Source organism: Haliaeetus albicilla, chromosome 4 (assembly GCF_947461875.1).
Source record: "Haliaeetus albicilla chromosome 4, bHalAlb1.1, whole genome shotgun sequence".
NCBI classification, from domain to species: Eukaryota; Metazoa; Chordata; class Aves; order Accipitriformes; family Accipitridae; genus Haliaeetus; species Haliaeetus albicilla.
The window spans coordinates 52,630,303-52,651,331 of NC_091486.1; the positions used below are offsets into that span (position 1 = coordinate 52,630,303).

General features: G+C 37.1%; 1 protein-coding gene across 20 annotated transcripts in view; it reads right to left on the reverse strand.

The window, feature by feature from the left end:
* MORN1 (MORN repeat containing 1) overlaps window positions 1–20,994 on the reverse strand; it is a 182,196-nt gene extending 161,202 nt beyond the window's left edge. For 2 of the 20 annotated variants that reach the window (XM_069782786.1, XM_069782782.1), the window contains exons 1-8: window positions 20,506–20,994; window positions 19,416–19,514; window positions 18,181–18,290; window positions 16,509–16,682; window positions 7,982–8,078; window positions 5,345–7,332; window positions 4,712–4,772; window positions 3,470–3,577 (exon numbers count right to left, since the gene is read on the reverse strand). In XM_069782786.1, the coding sequence (XP_069638887.1) occupies window positions 3,470–3,557 (88 nt within the window). In that variant the 5' untranslated portion in view covers window positions 3,558–3,577; window positions 4,712–4,772; window positions 5,345–7,332; ... (3 more) ...; window positions 19,416–19,514; window positions 20,506–20,994. Of the gene's footprint in view, window positions 1–3,469; window positions 3,578–4,651; window positions 4,773–5,344; window positions 7,333–7,981; window positions 8,079–16,055; window positions 16,110–16,508; window positions 16,683–18,180; window positions 18,291–19,415; window positions 19,515–20,505 lie in introns of those variants that run through there. The other 18 variants (XM_069782784.1, XM_069782766.1, XM_069782785.1 and 15 more) reach the window with 16 other exon arrangements.
* Window positions 20,995–21,029: the final 35 nt, after the last annotated feature.

Sequence of the window (21,029 nt, forward strand, 5' to 3'; positions counted from 1 at the left end):
CTTTAAGCAGTCATTATTGCATTTTCTAAAAAGAGTCTTGGAAAATATTTAATACCGAAACAAAAAAATGTTGTAAAAATACATCACTAGTCGCAAAAAAAAAACCCCAACCAACAAACCCCAAAGAGCTGCACTGATACCAAGCTTACTTGCTTGGCCAACACCATGAAACTACTAGAAATTAATTTGTAAGCATTAAAATATATGTTACTAAACAGTGACTAAAGAGGCTTTCCAGTCAAATTACATCTAATACATCTTTCATGGGCATGGATCTCATTACCTAATTGAAATATAGAAAAACATACATATTTAAACAATACCTACATATATGTTACTACTAAACAACAAAACATCCTGGAACTCTTTCACTGACAGTTCATCAATACTGGATAAAAACTGGATGATTCTCCATCATTGCATGATTATATCCATACTCTAGGCAGTGATGCATAAAAGCCTCAAGGATCTCATCATTTACCCATCGGCAGAAGTTACTCCAAAGGTATTTTGAGCGTTAGCCAACATTTCTCTCCAAAAGCAGAGATGAGAAGAATCAGAAGAGAAATCAGTAGAGCAATGGCTAGAGAAAAGAATCTTTCAATAGCTGTTCAAGTGTTGTCATTCTTTTTTCCTTTTCTTTCTTCCCTCCTTCCTTTCTTCTAGTCCCCTAGGCATCTTTCCCCACTCTTTCTACCCTCTCTGCCTCACTTCACCTAACTTGCCTTCCCGTACCAATTATTCTAACGTCCCTGACAAAACACACAATTCGTTCACTGAAATCAATGATGATTAGTTAACTCTGAAAAGTCCCACTCTTTGTCTGCCATGAACACTCAGAAAGATAACGTTATCTTTTGAAGAAATCACTCTACATGTGACCTCAACAGAACACTTAAAAACTCAATTTAAAGATTCAAAAATAAAAGCCTAATTCTTCAAAATCCCAGCACTGTAAAAACACTGCACTCTTAAATACAATTCAGACAACCGAGTAGCGGGGTCCTCACACTTTGCTGCAGCTGGCATTTTCTAATCACTGAACCCCAAGGAAGAAAACATTTGTGGTTGAGCGATATTTAAGAATAGACTAGAATTCTATGGTCCAAGAAGTCCTGCTGAAGGAATGATCACATTAAGGGACAATCACAGACATGTTGCTTTGGGCAAACTTGACCTGTGAATAAGTCTAAAAATGAAAAATACCATGCCCCAAAGGTCCACATTTGCTTCCTCTGACCTCACATGTGATCAATAGCACCTGAGCTTATAATGCTTCTCCCTTTCATAGAAGGCTGATTACTTATATACATAATTATACGAAAGAGTTCAAGTTTAAAAAACACATGGAAATTAATCTGCATTGTCTTAGTAGAGAATACAGAGTAATACTACTACTACTACTACTACTATTCTCACTTATAAAGTGCAACTGGAATGAAGCATCTACCTGATCTGGATAAGGATTTTTGCCAAAGGATGACATCTGGAAATACTGTGCCGAACTCTACCTCCGCTCTTTCCGTTTTAGTGTCCCACAAAAGCAAGAACATTATTTTTATGTGTTACCCCAAGATCTGGTAATGAAATGCCCTTGGAATAAGCCAACCAAAAGGACGATGTATTTATTTAATTGTGGTAATTTTGGGATATCTTTAACACTTCAGGTGTTAAGTAAGCATTTTCCGTTTATTTTGGTGAGTTAAAAAACAACTGAAAATGGACAAAACAGAACTGCATGAACTAGTAATTTTTTGCAAGTTACGCATGCCAGTGTGAATGAAGATAAGGGTGGGACAGCAGGAGACAGAGATGGCTAGGATGAATGTGTGTGTGGCTGTTGCACAGTCACTTTGTTGTTCCATCTCTTCACAGGACAAAAGAATGTCTCAAAATTATGGAAAACAAAGCAATCATTTGTACATGTATTATTTCATCCTCCTAAAGGGCACAGCAAAATGCATCAATTAGCACATGTACATGTGCACATGCACACAAACTTGCATACCCAAGTAGTGACACTGTGAGGCTAGAAAACTATGGTTGACTGCCTGTAATAACAGGATGCCTTGAATCCCCCAAAATATCTTTAGCTCAGTGAACTATGTAAAAGAATTACAGGTTTTTGTTTTGAAGTCCTAATATTTAAAGCAAAACACATTTTCTACGTTTTCTCTGCAATGTCATCTTTCCAAAAACACCGAAAGGCCTCCTCTAAAAGTGCTCTTTTTCTGTTGCAACATATGGTACCCCATCCAGAGAGTCACAAGATATTTTGTTTCTAATTGATTAAATTGCATGAGTCACAGACAGGATTTGCACATGGATTGCAAAAACAACTGCTTGTTTTTAATTAATTTTGTGAAGTAACACATAGCTAGGACAGTTAACTTTGCAGTCCCAGCTACCAAGACCTCAGCAACAAAAAGCCTCCTCCGAAGCATCAAATTTGAAACCTCAAATCAAAGTGACTGACTCTTGCGATTTTATTACATGGCCTGGAGTATTTTGTGTTTTTTTTCTTAAACCTCTTTGTTGCAATCAGGGGGTCAAGGGAAGGTGTTATGTCTTGTAGTATTATGGATACAGAGTAAGACTTTGTCAATTCTGATGTTTCAAATCTCACAATATTAATAAACAGAACCCAAATTCACCACCCTTAGAATCTTAACAAGCCAAATCAGGTCATGGGTGTTTCTGAAGGAAAAGTGGTTTTTTGACTCTCAACTTCTCACTGCTTGGACTAGCAGTACTTGTTACTCCAGCACCAAAGTAATTCACAAGTTAAAGCTTGCTGGCTGTTCATTCACCAAGAATTATAAATCAGACATGACAGGAAACAGAAGAATATTAAGTCAGGAAAAAATTAAAAATTTCTGCCTGCACCATCTGCTTGAATATTTTATACCAATGTAAAATGGCTTTTGCATGGACGTAAAAGCCTATATGGCTGAATATTTCTGATTTTTTCCTGAAACTAGCACTCCCACTGCTGCATTTATGGGACCAGTTCCACATGCCAGTCAAAGTTGTTACTACGAGTATGTGAAGCACCAGCAGTATTTCTGAACGTTAGGGAAGGGTATAAAATCTGGACTCCAGATTCAAATTTTAGGCCCTATTTCATTCTTGGTAAATGAATTAAGACTGCAGAAATTATTACTTGAACTCTTTTGATCTTACTGCACACCAGTATGCTTGGCCTGACTGAAGTAACTGAAGGGAAAACCTAGGAGGGATAGATTTCTCTTATAAAATGGAATCAATGTCATAAAATTGTTTTGGTTTTATTTATTATGAGAAATTAAACACTCTGTGCTAAAAAGAAAATCACTTAAGAACTACCTGTTTATACTACAAAGGCGGTTTCTTACGCTCTCAAGTTATTTTACTGCTATGCAAAGATACTTTTTCATTTTCCAGTTAACTAAAAAGCTGAGCAGTCAACTAATCCATTATCTTTACTTACCATGCTGGCTGCTCGAAGCATCTCCTGCTCCACATAGGGTGTCAGATCCAGATTCTGGCTCTATCTCCCTTAAGGACTGGTAAATCATCCAGTGCAAATCCAGAATTGCTAATGACAGAAACAGTAGACTTCAGTTCCCAGTTTCCAGATGCAACATATGTCAAAAGATAGCTTACACACTCAAATCCAGTGAAAGAAAATAGTTTTGACATTTTTGTTTGTGCTGCTAGGTTTTTAAATCTTAATTAAGACCAAATACAAGAATAAATTCACCATGACAGCCATTAGGTACTCAGTATATTAAATTTACAGTGGGTATACAGCAGAAAACATACAGTAAACATACTATTGAGAACTACCTCTCCAACAGCTTAAGTCTATTAGATTTTGCCAAACTGGAGATTAAGCTGACAAATGGGATATATAATTCATTTAGTTTACTCCTTGTGTTTTCCATGTTCGGTTGAAATGCTGCACAAACTTAAAGCAGTGACTTCCCTAATAAACAAAGAATCAAGTTTCACAGCTTCAAAGAAATATTTCACTGTAGATTCTATTTCATCTGGTACTGTACTTCAAATAATTACTGTTGAGTATTTACAATTCTGACATCAGCTATTATCCTTGACAGGGAAAAGAAGAAAATTGTTTCTATAAAAATATACAGAGAAACCAAATGCTGGGTGAGATTTTTGAAACAAATTTCAGTGAGATTTAAAGGTTCTTGGCTTCTTAGACATACTAACACATTCAGCAGTTTCCAGGGACTTTAGGGGATTTATCAATACTTCAGAAATCAATTATTAACTTATGATCGCAAACCAGTATTTAGAAGGATGATTTTTATGGTCCTATATTATTTTAAGGCAGAGCTTGCTGTATTTCCTTGATCACAAAATCCTTCCTTGAATAGTCAGAAGCCACCAGTTGGGGGCAGGGGAGGGCAGGAAACAACTTCCACTCTTTAAAGGCTGAATATTACATTATAAAAGTATATTTGACAATCACAAAAACACCTCAGCATCTAACAAAGGTATTTGCTACTATTTTTAGGGTGTAACACTTGGACATTTGCTGTAATTTATCAAGTTGTCAAACTAACTACCTGGTTTTAGATTACTGCATACACATATTAATCAAGGGAAATATATAATGAAATTGGCTCTTCCCCACACTACATACACAGGAGTTAACTGTTTTCCTCTCAGTTTCTTAATTAACTCAAATGAGTTGGCAGCAGACCTTGATGGGATTTGGTGGTTTCTGATGCCAGCCCAGATCTCCAGACCACGACTAATTACAGCTGATCATCAAAAGAACAACAAATCAATAATTAGTATGTCACATTCATATAGTAACTATCTTACTGTTACTGTGTCACTATGTTACAAGTTCAGGTAAAGATTTTAAGTCAGAGTATAAAACACTCTTACTGTACTTCTTACTCAAAAAAGCAATAGAACTCTGTTTTGGCCAGCAGCATTAAATACAGGAAAGTAAATGCCTGATGACAACAAGTAAGGGTAAAATTAAGAAGGAAGTTAAAAATTATGACTCAAGTGAAAGAAAATCTCAACCAAATCAGAATCAATTAGATGGGATGATCCATTGTAACTTTATTTGTTATATCTTCTATAACATCTGTGATGGGTTGACCTTGGCTGGGTACCAGATGCCCACCCAACTGTGCTTTCACTTCCTCTCCTCAACAGGACAGTGGGAAGAAAATGAGATGAAAAGTCTCATGGGTCAAGATAAAGACAGGGAGATCATTTACCGATTACCAGCATGCACAAAACGGGCTCAGGGAAAATTATTTATTGCAAATTAAGATAGGCTTGGACAGCAAGAAACAAAGATAAATTAAAACAGTACCTTCTCCCTCAACTCATGTCCTTTTTCACCCAGCCTCAACCTCAGTCCTTCATTCCCAACTCCTCTACCTCCCTGAGTGGTGCAGGGGGATGAGGAATAGAGGATTATCGTCAGTCTGTAACAGTCCCTCTCTGCTGCTCCTTCCTCATGTTTTTCCCCTGCTCCCACACAGGTCCTCCACAAGCCACAGTTCCTGTCAGGAGAACCTGCACCTGCATGGGCTTTCCATAGGCTGCAGTTCCTTCAGGAAACATCCACATGCTGTAACGTGGGGTCCTCCATGGGCTGCAGCGTGATCATCTCTTCCGCCGTAGTCCTCTTCACGGACTGCGCACCTGCTCCACCATGGTTTCTTGCAAACTTTCTACAGGCTGCAGGAGAAGTATCTGCTTTGACACCTGGTGAACCTCCTCCTTCTCTCGCCTTGGTCTCCACAGGATTGCTTCTCACACTTTTCTTCCCCTCACTCCTCACTGTTGTGCGTGTTTTACCTTTTCTTAAATAAGTTTTCACAGAGGTGCCACAGCTTTGCTGACGGGGACAGCTTTGGCCAGCAGCAGGTCCGTTGCAGAGCCAGCTGGAACCAGCAGTGTCCAGCACAGGGCAGCCCCTGGCCTCTTCTGACAGAGGCCACCCATGCAGCCTCCCCATTATTTTTTTTGCCCATAATTTTATGTTGCTTATTTAAGAATGGATTCAGAACAGCAGGCTCTTGCATTAAGCAGCTGTAAAATTTCTTCTCTCTTTGTTGTTTCAGGGAACAGGAGAAAGTGAAAGAAATAATTATGACCTTGACTCTCTCCTGGTGTAACTACTGTAAAATTTAAAGCAATCATATGTTCCAGGTAAAGTAACACAAACGCAGCTCAACAACTAAATAGTTCACTTAAGTAAAAATCACTGGAAGCTTTGGTAGATAAACTTCTTGCAAAGTTCCAACAGAAAGCTAGCAAAAACGTACAGCTAAAATGCTGCCCAAGACATCCAGAGTCTCCAATCCTTGTGAAGGTGAATGCCTCGCGAAGACAGAGCAAACAATATCAACTATACCTGGCTTGGACAATCATGACATTAAAGCGAACCTGTCTTCCCAGAAGGATGGAAAGAAGGTATCATTCCTTTTAATGAAGGCAGTTTCTTCACGAAAGCCAAGCTATCGTTCTGCCTGGAATACTTATCTAGACATTTACTTTAAATTGAAGTCCTGTGAATAACCTTGACTGCCACAAAAATGCAGTTTAAAAAGATTTAAAAAACAATTAAGTTTTAGCGATAAACAGGAATATCATGCTTTCTTAACACAGAATGTAAATGATTGCACTGCTGAGAAAAGGGAAAATTAAGTCTTCTAAGTATCCAATGAACAGGAGCGGCACAAATTTTCTCTCTTCAAATATATCCTTATAGTAATCTGAAGAGAATACTTCCATGATTGTGTAACGATTTCTTCAAGACCTATTCAATTCCTTATTGTTCAGCTTACAGTGCCAGAAGAAAGGGCCTGTTAAAGTTAACATCTGCTAACTAATCATGAAGCAGACCATCACAACATTTTATAGGGTTTGAACATAGCTATGAATTTTGATTACTATCAACTTTGACTGAATTAAAGAAGCACTTTACTGTGACACTTATGAAACCTACAAAAACTTACTCCTTTATAGGAAATGCTTCTAAAAATACACATTTTCATTCTGGGTTCAGAAAACATGACCTAGCATTACAAGTATGTCTAATATTAAAGACAGAAATCAATCAATCGGGGATTTCTATTATTCTGATTTTTTGATTTACGTATTTCATTTTTAGAGTGTCAACATCCTACAGTAGAGCTTCTGACATGCAAATATTCCTAAGATGGGCTGCTGCACAGATCTGTTCTTCTGAGTTCCATTCCGTACGTTTTGCTGCTTGACACCAAGAGTACATGCCTATATGCTGTATTTCAAGTTCTTTGGATCATTTCCTTTGAGATGACACATTCATATCTGAGTGAGGCAACACAAAAATTTACTTACAAGCATCTCTTGACCAGCTGCACTCAAGTTGGAACTACAATATTCTGTGTAAACAGTCCCCTCATGCAGAAGTCAATTGGATTAGAAAAGCTTTCTATTAAGCCATTGAGTCCATATCTTTGCACTACGATGGGATTCATTTCTGCTCTGTGCTTAAATTATAACCTGCTGAGCAATTCTTTACTATTTCTAATGACATAATTTAAACTAACTGGGATCACTCTCATACACATGCATACCGTGCATGCACACACAGAGTTTGTTTCTTTTGCTATCTTTCCAAATTTTTAATTCCAAAGTGCTTTCACTTTAAAATTAAAAATCCACATTATTAAACCTAAAAAACTCTCCCTCATCGCAAGAATGAAAATCCATTACAAGAACATTTGATACCTCAGTGTAGTTGTGAATTTAATTTGAACGAACAGCTCACTCCCTTCAGGAAAGGTCTCAGTCAAATAGCTATCCCCCTTGCTCCAGAGAACTACGCATTCTAGGAGAACCAAGTAGTTAGAGGATGCTAAACACTATAGTCAAATCATATTAATCAAAAGAGGGACAACCAAAGCATTATGTCAAAGACTTGTTAATAACTGGAGAGCATAATGAATGTACGTACCAGCAGGGTAGCCATTGATCCACAGTCCATCACAGATGTCACCAGAACAATTAACTATAGCACCCCGTTCATCGAATACGTCATTTCTCCACTGCCCCTTTAAACAGAAATACACATGGATTTTAAATTTCAACACCACCACAGCTAAATTATAAAGAAGGGATTATTTCAGCCAATTTTCAATAGCAAAGTGGGTGGTCCTCAAGGCTTTTTATAAATACCCTTCCAACATTTGTGTGAAAAGTTGAATAGGAGACCACACAGCCACCAAGGATTATGTGGCACTCCTCTAAAGGGGAAAGGGGGGAGAATCAAACATTTCTTGCCCAAGGTTTGTTACTGTGGGATACTATTATGTGAGGTCCTTCAGTTCATATATTACATCGCATTAAATTACATGGCAAGAATGAATAACTGCTTTGTCACATACAGAATCACACATTATTTTGCTTTTTAAAGATTGTGAAAAGTGAAATAGTGTACCAAACTCAATTCCAAAAAGCTTCAGTTATTTAAATTTGGACTGCATTTCACTCAAGATACACACTTTACATAAAAGTTTAAAGTTTCCTAAGGCTGCAAAGCTACATACCACAGAAGCTTAGGTATGAGCCAATTAAAGTTTCTAGCAACATTAAATGTGCATACGTAATCGTGCAATTTAGAATTACGTCATGATGTATACGTAGTTTTTCTAGCGTACTCTCTCCTCCTCAATATAGTATAACCTTGAGATTATTAGGTCACAGCCACTATTTTACTAGCATTAACTGATAGCAGAGTCAGACGATTCCTCTTTGTGGTCCTATACTAGGGGAGGATAGGAAAGTTTGTCAGACATTTCACAGGTATTTGCTGACAGGGAAGGTCACAATCAGGAATACTGGTTTCAGTTTCAGATACGAGAAAAGTATAGTACTATATATTGTAGCATGCACTTTTATTCCAAGATAACGTGTAAAAACATCATAGAGCTGTCACTGAAAATTAGTCTGAATTGTTCCCAGATTATTGGAAGAGTATAGAGTTGAAACCGATATGGAAATCAGACAACAGTCAAAGTACAGCCAAAAGTCCGGGTATGGGAAGTAAAACAACTCAGCAGCAAATGTCACTGTTCTACACAGTACTAAATCATGTTTAGCTATCAGACAACATTCTTCCAATGTTAGAGTACATAAGGAACTAGAGAATAAGAATATCTAAAATCTGAAGTGATCATTCTTCTATTAAGTTGGGTATCTGGCTTTCTGCGTGATAACAGCAGAGGTACCAAATAAAGTGCTACTATAATTCTAAAATGTGTGTGAACCCAGTTGAAACTCCAGATGGATTTAGCGGCTAAAGTTCTAGCACTTTGTTCACATCGTTAGCAATTACAGATGTAAGCTAGAAGATAAAAGCAAAGACAAAGCAGTTCTTTGGAAATACGCTTCTTATACTACTTGCTTTGGTCTATTTCTTCCATGCTTTGGTCTCTTCCTTCCTTCACTTTAAAGCATATGATGCTATCTTCAGCCATTATCCCAATGATAGCAGTACTGTTGCTAACAAACGTACACAAGCTTCAAGGTCCACTGGCATTTTCACAATCTTCTCTCCTTAGTGGAAGAGACCTTTAAAACAGTAGTCAGCTAGTTATACTCCTGAATGTACATAACAACTGGAAGAAGGTCTAGAAAAAACTCACTATAACAGGAATTGTATCTAAATTATGTACTGAAATCATAGGGGCCTTCATCTTGCATCACTGTATGTAAACATGCAGTAGGATTCAGCCGTGTACTGCTCTAGGGAAGGAAAAATGACAGGGGAGTATAAAATATGCAACCTTTCTCAGTGGGTCCTTATTGCTACCTGTAAAGGCATTGTGCTTGCTTTCACTCTATTCTGATGACTGCCTACTATTAATGTCACTCATTCTCTTAAGTAATTAAGCCACCTCTTTCTTAGATGTGCCTTTGTCTCTCTCTGGCACATTTCCTTGTCTAATCCTCTTTTCCAGATGGCATAAGGACGAGAGATAAGTGTTGCTAAAAGTTGCTTAGCAATGCAACACATGCAAGGTTTGGAAATGCTGACGTCCACATAAGCACTATCTATACATCACACATTTATGCAGAGAAACAAAGGCGTGAACAACCAGAGTGACATAGGGGCCTCCAGAAAAAGAGCTACCAGTTAGTACACAAACAAAAGGGAGCAGGAAATGGAGAAAAATAAAAAGCTACAAGCTTCCAGCGATGGGCTGTATTATGCTGTGGGGTTTTTTTTGTTTGTGTTTGGTTTTGTTTTTAAACTAGAACAGGAAATTCTGCTTTAAGCAAAACAAAATCCTTGAGTTTTAGTAAGGTCCTGTATTTTCTGTGATTGAGACAATGCAGTAGACACAAAGACATTGCAATCTACTAATAGAGACCAAAACAGAAATAAAGAAGCTAATGAAGAACAGTAACCGATAAAGGCAAAGTTGTTTATCAGCTAGGTATCAACCACAGAAATCCTCCTATCCTGAGAATCAGTAATATAGAATTTATTCTGGTAACTGCACAATGTAATTGTTGATTGTTTCTGAAGTACAGGTGTTTATATGGAATTTATTTAAACACCAATTAAATGCTATGGGTAATAAATAAGAACATTTAGTACAGGAACAGTAATAATTTCACAAGGTCATATTATCATATTAATTCATTTCTGCAACAGCCTACTTAAAACAGGTTAGCATGACTCATTTTCTGTTTAAAAAAACTGAGACATTAGGAATTATTCATCATGGGTGAAAACTTTGAAACAACTAGTTCTAAAGAAAACAACCAAACAGTAGTAAATTAACTACAGAAATTCACATGTTGCTTTACTCGGGGGAGTCTTAGTAAGCAAGATTTTCAAATACTAACTTTGATGGATATATATTTTGTCAGTTTTTCTTCAGGAATTAACAACATTTTTAATGTTAGTTACTCCCAACATTGTGTAGCAGGGCAGGGTGTTCAAAGACACCTGTTTATGAATCTAGATGTTGTAAATGGGTCAGACGCACTTACCACTTCTTTTTTATTTCAGGGAGCGATTTCCAGTTAATTGATGAGGCTTCCATTTTTTAGTTAGTGGCTATTACACTTATTATTGCAATTAATTGTGTTTATTTCAAATTCAAACTTGCCTGCCTCTACACTCAACTTGCCTGCCTCGAACAGTATATGATTTCCACATGCTCTGATTTGGGCTTTTATCAACTGTTTTCATTATTTGGCTTCCACCACTCAAACCTACTTGTATGGGCCTGATCTTAAATATCACGTTAAAATTACTTAACAGATTCGAGTAACGACTGAACCATGCTTTCCTTTATAAAAATGTTTGCCATTACAGCATACACCCTCAGCTGACATCAATTTAGACAAACACATCTGCATTTAAATACAGAGTTACTCCAGTATATCCTGACTACTTATCTGGCTGAATATGTTCAGATAGTTCATGCTATATAGCCCGTTTTCAGAACTTGGGAGAATCTGCATCTATTCCAAGAATTATAGTCTCAAATGTAAATCAGTTTATGTCAAAAGACATACAAGGTTTTATTTCCTCCTCAAACTTCAAAGAGTTTCTACACAACACTTCAGAAAGTTATTGATGCTCAAATAGTTTTAATAAAAGAAAATACACTGGCTTAATATACATAAAACCAACAACAACAACTTGTCAATGCTTTTGATCCTTGAACAGGGAAGTAAATATAAAGTATTAATATAGTTTTAAATCAAGACATATTAGAGAGCAATGTTTAGCTGGCATTTTTTTATATAGGAATGTGTGTGATCTGACAGACTACCTTATTCTCAAATCAGCATGCACTTCAGAATAAGACCAAAACCTCAAACTCTGCAGGCAGTTTAGCACCCATTTTAAATACAAGCTTCCTCCCTGATTAGTTTTTTCATGGGTTTATTTCTGGTCTGATAATTTTTACCAAAACCTTACTTTATCCTTCTCTGAAGGCCTTTCATTACCTGTCTTTTAAAGTGAAGGTAAGAAGCGAAATCCTGATGATTTCTCTGTTAGGCTGAGTCAGGAAAGTATTCAACAATGTTTCTCTTTAGCAAGACAGACTACTATAATAAAAGATTTTCGACAAATCCCCAGTGTAAGATATGTATATTATAGCAAAATCTAGATAAACTACAGAAATAGTAGTTTGGTGGGGGTTTGGTTTTGTTTTGCTCCCCCCCATTACTGGTCTTTATTCTTACATGAAGACTGCTAATTACATCTTCCCACTCTCTTCTTGTCACACCTTATTATCAAGCATCAGAACTACGTATCAGCTAAAGATCACTAAAAAAAACTGAAAAAGGCAATTAAATATACAGATTATGCATTCAGAAACATGTTCAGCCCACTTCCAGGCCACTACAGGGACATAGTAACTTCTAAATGTTACTAGAGCTATGAGTGATGCAGTAGTCCGTGGTCCTATCCACAAGCAATTAAAATAGAGCTTAACATTTACTAACAGGGAGACTCATTCATGGTCTTTATATCAGCAATAGCTTTATATTTTTACATTGTATATCATTATATTGTAATTATAATCCTAATAAAGATTTGGGAAGATTTAGTGTATCTTCAAATTTTGTATTATCCACTAGTACGCAGTATAATTCTGAGCAATTGAAATTCCAGTAATTTAAATAATTTGCATCAGAACTGAAACTACGACTCTTCCAAACAGGTAGCTCAAATGGATTCGGGGGGGGGGGACGGGGACGGACACGGGACGACAAAAGCCTGCAGGTGAAAAAGCCCATAAGGCTTGCCACCTGTTTAGTGTGGTTAACAGGTGTATCAAACAGCAGGCCTTCCTCTGGGAAAGAAGACAAACTGAACACAGCCAAAACACACAAAGAAGTAGCAACAGGGACAGAATGGAACACAGCATCTGCTTACTGGGACTTAAGCAGCAGCCAGAAATGAGAAATCACAGAAAGGAAATACTTTCATGAAGAAAATGAGTGTTTTGCTTCATTAACCTCTGCAAACTTCATTTACACGTCATTGTTTTCTTTCATTCTCAAATGTGTGCACATACAAATGCACAAAAACCAGACAGGCCACCATAGCTCACTGGTGTGGTTTGGTTGTTTTGTTGTTGTGGGGTTTTTTGCTGGTTTGGTTTTTTGTTGTTTTTTTTTTTTGTTGTTTTAAATCAGCAGCTGTCAGGGGCTTTGTTTTGTTACCTGTTTCCTAGTGTTCAGTTATAGTTTCTATCTTGCATCTCTCGACAACATTTTTACTCAACATGAAATCCGTTTTATGGTTAAGCAGCAAATAAATCAGAGTTTGTTATTGTTGGACTCTTCTGTTGATATAATTATTGGTTGTTTACTGGACATTTAATTGACCTGAATCTCTGAAGGTTTGCAGACTACAATATGCTATTAACTGACAGCATCCACTTACTAAAAATTTATCACTTGCAAAAGATTGATCTAAACACCTAGCCCTGACATTATAACAGTTCAAACTGAAGAGTAAAAATAAACAAATTCAACTTTGATGCCATTATTCAATATATTCTATACCACACAGAAGTAATGCTAGAAGAATACCCTAGAGCCTGAAATATTTGCCCATGTTCTTTTTGTTCTAGCAGATTACTTCAGTATGTCCAAGATACTATTTCAGTAAAGGAAAAAAAAAATATTGTATTTTTTCAAAATCCCTACAGTTACACACAGTTTACAAGCATATAAGTATCTGCACAAAGTATGGGTACACTAACTGATTAGCCACAAACTTTGATATTCACTGAATCAAGATATCTGACCATACAAAAGAAACTTCAAAATCTCACGTGCAAAAGTTTATGTGGACAAAGCAGACAATTTACAGATCCTTAACTTGAGTTTCTTAGCAACTTGCCCTTTTTTGGGCACCAAACCAAGTCTTACCATTTGTGTTATGACTGGGTTTGCATCCCCTGCGCTGCCCATACATAACTCCACTAATTAGTTTTCACATATTTCCTGTTTACTTCCATATTACATAGACTCATGTTTTGCTGGAACTGTGCCTTGATTTTTGTTGGACTTCAGTGTATACTGATCTATTACCGTATCTGTCGGGAACGTACTGGTATAAACTTAATAAATACTGTGCACACAAACTCAGTGGTTAACCAATCACATAGTTTTTGCCAATTTTTCACTGACAACAACAGATCATTAAAGCAGGTAGTAGATTCTACCAGTTACTTGTACTGTGTCAAAACTGGCTGCTGAAAAAACAGGCAGTATTGAAAATTTTATATCCATTAAGTTCCTGATTATTATTCTCAAAGTATATTACTGTCAGCTTTATAATCTGAAATAAAAGAAGTGACCAGGCATACTATAGATTTTGTCGGAGAATGACAGAGCCATAGAAGACTTAAGATCTGAGACAGTGTTTGGGGCAGAAAAACAGAAAGGAGAATAATACTTATACTACCACTACTCAGGGGAATGGCTCTACAATCAGCATGCTGAAAGAGATTAAAATTGTAGAAACACATGGCTAAATCATTCACCTGTAAAGTGTAGGTCACAGCTGTGTCTTAGACCCTTTCCAGAAGGCTGGCTAGCTCTTTCATAATTCTACAGTAACTGGTTAAAAAAAAGAACTTCAACCTATTATTTTGCCTGAAAAAAAGTATTTATATGCTTTAATCTTTCTATGTTAAGTTATATAATTTGAAAGCAGTATATTCTGAGTGAACACTTGCATTAAGTGGTTGTCTTTTGTTTTCCGCATAATATAAATACTAAATCAATCAACCAGATACTGTTGTCAGTACTGTCAGGATTTTTATTTTTTTTTGGCCAAAGTATCTTGTCACTTTTGAGCACACACCCAGTGTAAACTTAAATACAGTAGTAAACACTTACAGAGACAGACCAATTACTGAACAAGTGTAAGCCTGAAGAATTTAATAATTTGGTCTCAAAACAGATGCTAGAGAGACACCCAGTGGTACAAAACTGTGCGTGCATACATGCACACACAAATATATATATACATAAAATACCCTGTCTTTAACGTCTCAAGAAGTGAGAAGCTACTGTAACAACATCATTTTTGTTTAACAGTGTTTAGGTTATAATGAAACAAGTGCACAACAGCACTTGTACATGTTTTCATGTCATCTGTTTCTTTATCTAAAAAGTATTTATTATCTTGTCCTACTGATTTTAATTCCCAACTTTCTTATGTTCCTGGAAAAATACATAAAGATTTTTAAACTGTATTAAAAAATTAAGTTTACATTAACAGATTTAATGTATATTTAAAAGAAATCTGGGGGTGTTGACAGGTACAAAAGAGAACCAAACCAAAAAACCAAACCCTCAACTGAAAAGCCAAGATACCTCCTTATGTATATACCAATAGCAGACGGAACTGCAAGATAGCTAAGTGCTTTATGCTCCATTTTAACTACATAAACAGTATTCAGTAGAGTTTTGGTTGTGATTTCATACCCATAGGGAAAAACTTCAGTTGGCTAATGACACATAGTAAAGTTATATTGAATAGCCTTCCCCTACCTTTTAGCTTCTCCGAACACGTACTTCTCCAAATTTCCACTAAACCTACGGAAACCCCCTCTTTTCAACAAAGAAAACTGAATGAGGATCAAAGTCAGAAAGAAAAAGAGACTTAAACGATGAAATCAGTACTGGGTTTCTGAACTTCATTTTAACTGGGTAACGAAATAGTTTATGAAGTGCCTGTTCCAAACCTTAATATGTAAGCAACAATTAAAAGTTACTGTTTTCAAGTTCTAAAGTTACTTCCAAAGTATAAAATGCTACTTCTTCAGAGAAACTCTCTCTCTCCAAACACTCACCAAAGAAATGATGTCAAATTAAATAATAATTTAAAAAAATCCCAAGACAAACACAGATTTGATGTCATTTCATTTCTCAAATTTTCAGTAATAAATTTCATATTTTTTTTTAACCCTCAGGCACTGTGATTGCAATGACAGAATCCTATTCTTGATTTGTCATACAGTAATTCATTTACCTACCACAACCACATTTGGTCCTTAAGTCCCAGACATCAAGGTCGTCTCACTGAATTGCTGGAAGATAATCCACACCATATCTTATCCTGTTGTTTAGTTCACACCGAAAATATATTTCCTTATCTTTCTACCATGCCGTAGGTGTCAGTGAGTATGAGTATTCGTATGTGTTTATGCATATATACACATACATTTCCTCCCACCCCCAAACCATTATGTTTACTCCTGTTATACAAATAAGGAATAATCCAAATAATAATCACAAGAAAACTCCTAAGTAGACTACATATCCAAGAAAAGTCAAACTGAAATTGAATCTGAAGTTCAACTACGCAAAATACTATTAGGAGATGTTAAAAAAAAAAATCAAATTTGAAATCTCTTTATGTGTTACTCAATTAAAAGTGGGGACTGAATTTGTTAAATGAACTAACAGTACTAGTTCTAAACATAGACCTTTTCTATTTATCTGCCTGAAGCATCCTCTACCATGATCCTTTCAGCTTTTCTGAACAAATCAGTACAGTTTCTCATAAGTCTTCTTTATATACCTCATATACAGCACAAGGCAATATTTCATGACCTTGACACTTGTCTAGAATCCAGGCTCCTTCATAATTATCCTTATTCCTAAAACAGAGAAAAACAAATAGGAAATTCTTAAAGGAAAACAGATTTGGTGACCTGATACACCAGACTATCAGAGAAAGTGAGCCAGGAACAATAAGCCATGGCAGTCAAATCTAGTCCACACTCTTACAGTCCTTTCCCTGAATTTCAAGTGACCAGTGAAATGGCACAGTTCAGTTCTTTAAACACAACATTCCAACCTTTCATCAGGGAGAAAGAGAATGATATGCCCCTCAACAAGTTGGAAATTAAAATCTTGTTTATTCATTCACTCATTTTGAGTCTGATCACTTCTGATAAGTACTCAGCAACTTTTCAGTCAGAGCCTTCTGATTTTTTTCCAAATTACAGTTGGCTTAAATTAGCAGAGAATTATCTACCCTCAATAAAATCACAGTGATTGGTACCATGCACAGTAAATTCCAAACGTGAGGAAGGAAACCCACACACATAGCTTTTATACAGGATGAATGTCTACAGTAAAATCAGAACAGGCAACTGACTGCATACACAATGAAATTGCTGCTCCAAAGATCTTACTGTTCAGTAGCACTGCAAGCACTAGCACCACTGAGTAACTTGACTTCAGTGCAAATACCCTAACATGGAGTTTGACAGGCATATTAAATTGGTTACATTTCAGTCAATTAAGAAATTATTTACAAGCCTGAGTAACTGTACCTAAACTCTGTCTTAAATACATGCAAGATCACAACTGTTTTAGTCCTGCTAGACTGAAACTGAATAAAAACTATAGAAGTATTTCTTCAACTTTCAGGAGCCCTCAAATTCATTCCAATTGTTTCAAATGCTGTAGCCAATCAATTAGCACATAGGCCATTAAAGTATCAAATTCTCCTATGATGTAAGTATTACAAATTCAGTCAACCAAACTGTCCCATCTCTGAATTTGGCCAAAGTACGGGAGTCCCAGAATTCACCTGTAACTTTTTTTCATTTAAGCATATTTTTAAATGTATTTAATTCCTAAATATGAAAAAGTGAGCAGAAGTAAGAGCTGGACATAAAGCTTCTCCTGATTAACAATTTGTTCTGTTTGAAAACTAAGCAATTGTATAGCAGCAATTCATTGAGGCAACGGTTCCATCTCCCATGCTATGTTACCAAACTGTAATTGTGACAGTGCCAGTTGTTTTCTGAATCTTAACATCTTATCAGTACGGACTTTTCCCTCGTAGATTATAGCCAGTAACAACTTTTTTTCCACCTCTAAATTTTACTAAGTATTACTATTTCTAAATACATATTCAAACATTACTCAGTATTTTATGCTCTTATTTTTGAAACAAAAACTAATTCTCACAGATTAAGTCAACATAAAGCAGGAACAAGAGTTTAGTTTCCTGGCTGTCAGTAGATCAAAGCTATCTTTGAAAAATGAAATCATTAAATAATCATATTTATGCAGCATAAACAGGTCTGTTCAGTCATGACAGAGTAAATTTTAAACAAAGCTTACTCAAAGGGTCTAACCTACCTTCTCTCATTCCATAAAAGAGCTCTCCTTCATATTTCCCACCATCTTTCTATTACAAGACTTTGTGTCCCTGGAGCTTTCCAAACATGAACTGAGCAGAGTAAGTGTTCCTTTGAACCAAATATACGAGAAAGTTAAATACAGAAAGATACAACAGATCTGTCAAACATGGTTTAATTTTTTTAGATATATTTAAGGTTCACCAATAAATGATATTTTATTTATAGAGCACAAATAGAAGACATTCTAAAAGCCTAGAAGTTTAAAATTAACAACTACCTCTTTTTATTATTAATGCTGTCTAATGAAGACTATAAACATGCTCATTCAGTCTTTATTTTAAAACTAATGAATCATAATCCTTCTGGTCTTTAAAACTGACAGTGATGTGTTAAAAAGAAAAGATTCATAGCATGTTCTTTTATGGTTAAAGAATGTGTAAAAAAAGTACTTGTATTTCATAGCCACCTTAACAGCTTCTTGATGGCATGTACTCATTCAAATCTTTGTGTCAAAGCCTGACAAAACAGCTGCTTAGCACTAGAAGTACTGTACTGAGAATCTCCTGATGTATGTGTGATCTTAGAATGACAGATGACTATTTTTCTGTCAAGTATTTACCCAATTTATTACCCACATTGTATTCCATGTGGTCACCCCTTTATTTTCTGTCAGGGGTTAGGCAGGTAGAGAAGTCACTGACTTACCTGTACAGGAATAACTGGAAACAAGAGAAATTCTTTTCTGGAGCAACTTACTAGGACAGATCTTTAATCAAAGAACTTCATTCTGCTCAGGATGCTAGGACAGAGCGAGCTCACTGAAACTTTCCCTTGGTAAATCATGCACAAGATATCCCTTCCTAATGGATAGTTTATTCAAATTCTTTAAATCCTTTAACATATTTGGCCTGATCTTGTGGAGCACTTCACATGAGCACAAGTCTGCATACGTGTGCTTCTTTGAAGGACTGAGACTATTATCAAAAATTGATGATACATGTTTCTGATTTCCACTATTGACACATTCGATTAACTTTCTGAGGTGACAGAAAGTTAACCCAGCCTAAACTGAGAGGCCAACAAGAAAACACAAAACCCACAACTCTTCAATAAACATCGTGGAAGTCTGACAACGTGGACTAAATCAGACTGGCTGCTCATGATATGTATTTATATATCAGAATTTAATCAGAGGGATTATTTTTTTTAAACATATGTAAATTACAGGCTCACCCGTTGATGCCCAGTATTGAAATCCATTCCCCATAATTTCTCCACTAACAAGCTCGCCCTCATAGTAACTTCCATCTTTAAAGAACAGCTTGTCCTGACCTAGAAAACAAAACAATACTTCCAACCCCTTTTAACAGGCAAACATCCACCTCTGTTTTCAACTCACATCAAAAGTTGAAACTTTTTGTTATTATTCCCCTTTATATGATTAAATTTATACCTACGTATTGTTAGCACCTCCACATACTTTAAAGACTTACTATCTTAGCATCTAAACATTGACCCCAACTGAAGGGATTTACAGAGTATATACGTGGCAGAAATCCTAAATCCATCAAGTCAAATTTTTCCCCGTCACCTCTAATAGAACAGAATGGCATCACAATTATTAAAACTCTGGAAATCAAGGATCTAAGGATCTGACTTTCACAGCAGTCTGTAAGCTCTAGAGCTATGCTAGTTTTGCAGGTAATGATCCTCTACTGTGTTGTGTAAAAAGGGGGGATCTGTTTGCCTTCTTGGTCTGTCTTATAGCATGGAAAGGGTTTAAAGACTACAAATTACCCGATTTAAAAAAAAAAAAAAAGCTAAAAGGATTGTTGCAAGCCTAGCCTAATCATTTCTGTTCCTCAGGTCACAGCCCTGAGTAAACCCAAAAGGCTCCAGTTCTTCATACAAGACCCACCTGAGGCCTCTACACACCCCACTGCCCATCGTGTTAAGAGAACACAACCGAAATTATTTAAATACTACAGAAAGACTAGATTGAAAATTGAATAAAAAATTGAATAACTAGTGATACAAAAATAAAAGCACTAATTTTACTCAGGGACACCCATTTTAAAACTTCAGTATAAGCAACATTTATGTGAAAACATATATTACGTTGGTTACTATTTATACTCACTTTACATTGTAACAGGAACCCATGCTCTTAAATATCTCAAGGCCATTATAAGCGCTACAGACAGACTACAGAGGAACAGCCGGAAACTAAAGCGTTAGCAACTACGCTACCTTGGCTTAAAACAAGAACGCCAGCATTGAAAAAAAAAAGCAAACCCATAAGAGGAAAAGCGTTTGTATTTACGTTAGCCTAAACACAGGAGCACGGGCTTAGCGTCTCTTCGTCTTAACGAGAGACGGGACATGGCGGTCGTAGGAGACTCGTCCTCGCCCCTCCAAACGATGGGGCCAGGCTGAGGCGGCACCGCGCAGGAGACCGACACGGCGAGCTCTGCCCTGGTACAAATTCGCTACCTCCCACACACACACCCTCAGGCGGGCTGACGTGAGAAAATGGCGGGGGGGAGCCCCACCCTCACCGCCCGCCCCCGCCAAAAACCTCCTGGCGCTCATTGGCTGCGCGGCAGCGAGGGGCGGGGCCCCGGGGCACCACACGAAGGGGGACAGGCAGAGCGGGCGGGCAACGCGCAGGGCCGCCCCGTGCTCGGTCCCCGCTGGCCGGGGGCCACGCTTCTCCTGCCGGTAGCGCAGCGGCTGCCTGCAGCCGGGGCCATAACGGCACCCACCCGCCCGCTCTGCCTCCCCCACCCCGTCCTCACTCACCCGCGCCGCCACCCACCTCCCTCCTCACAGCTCGGCGCCGCGGCA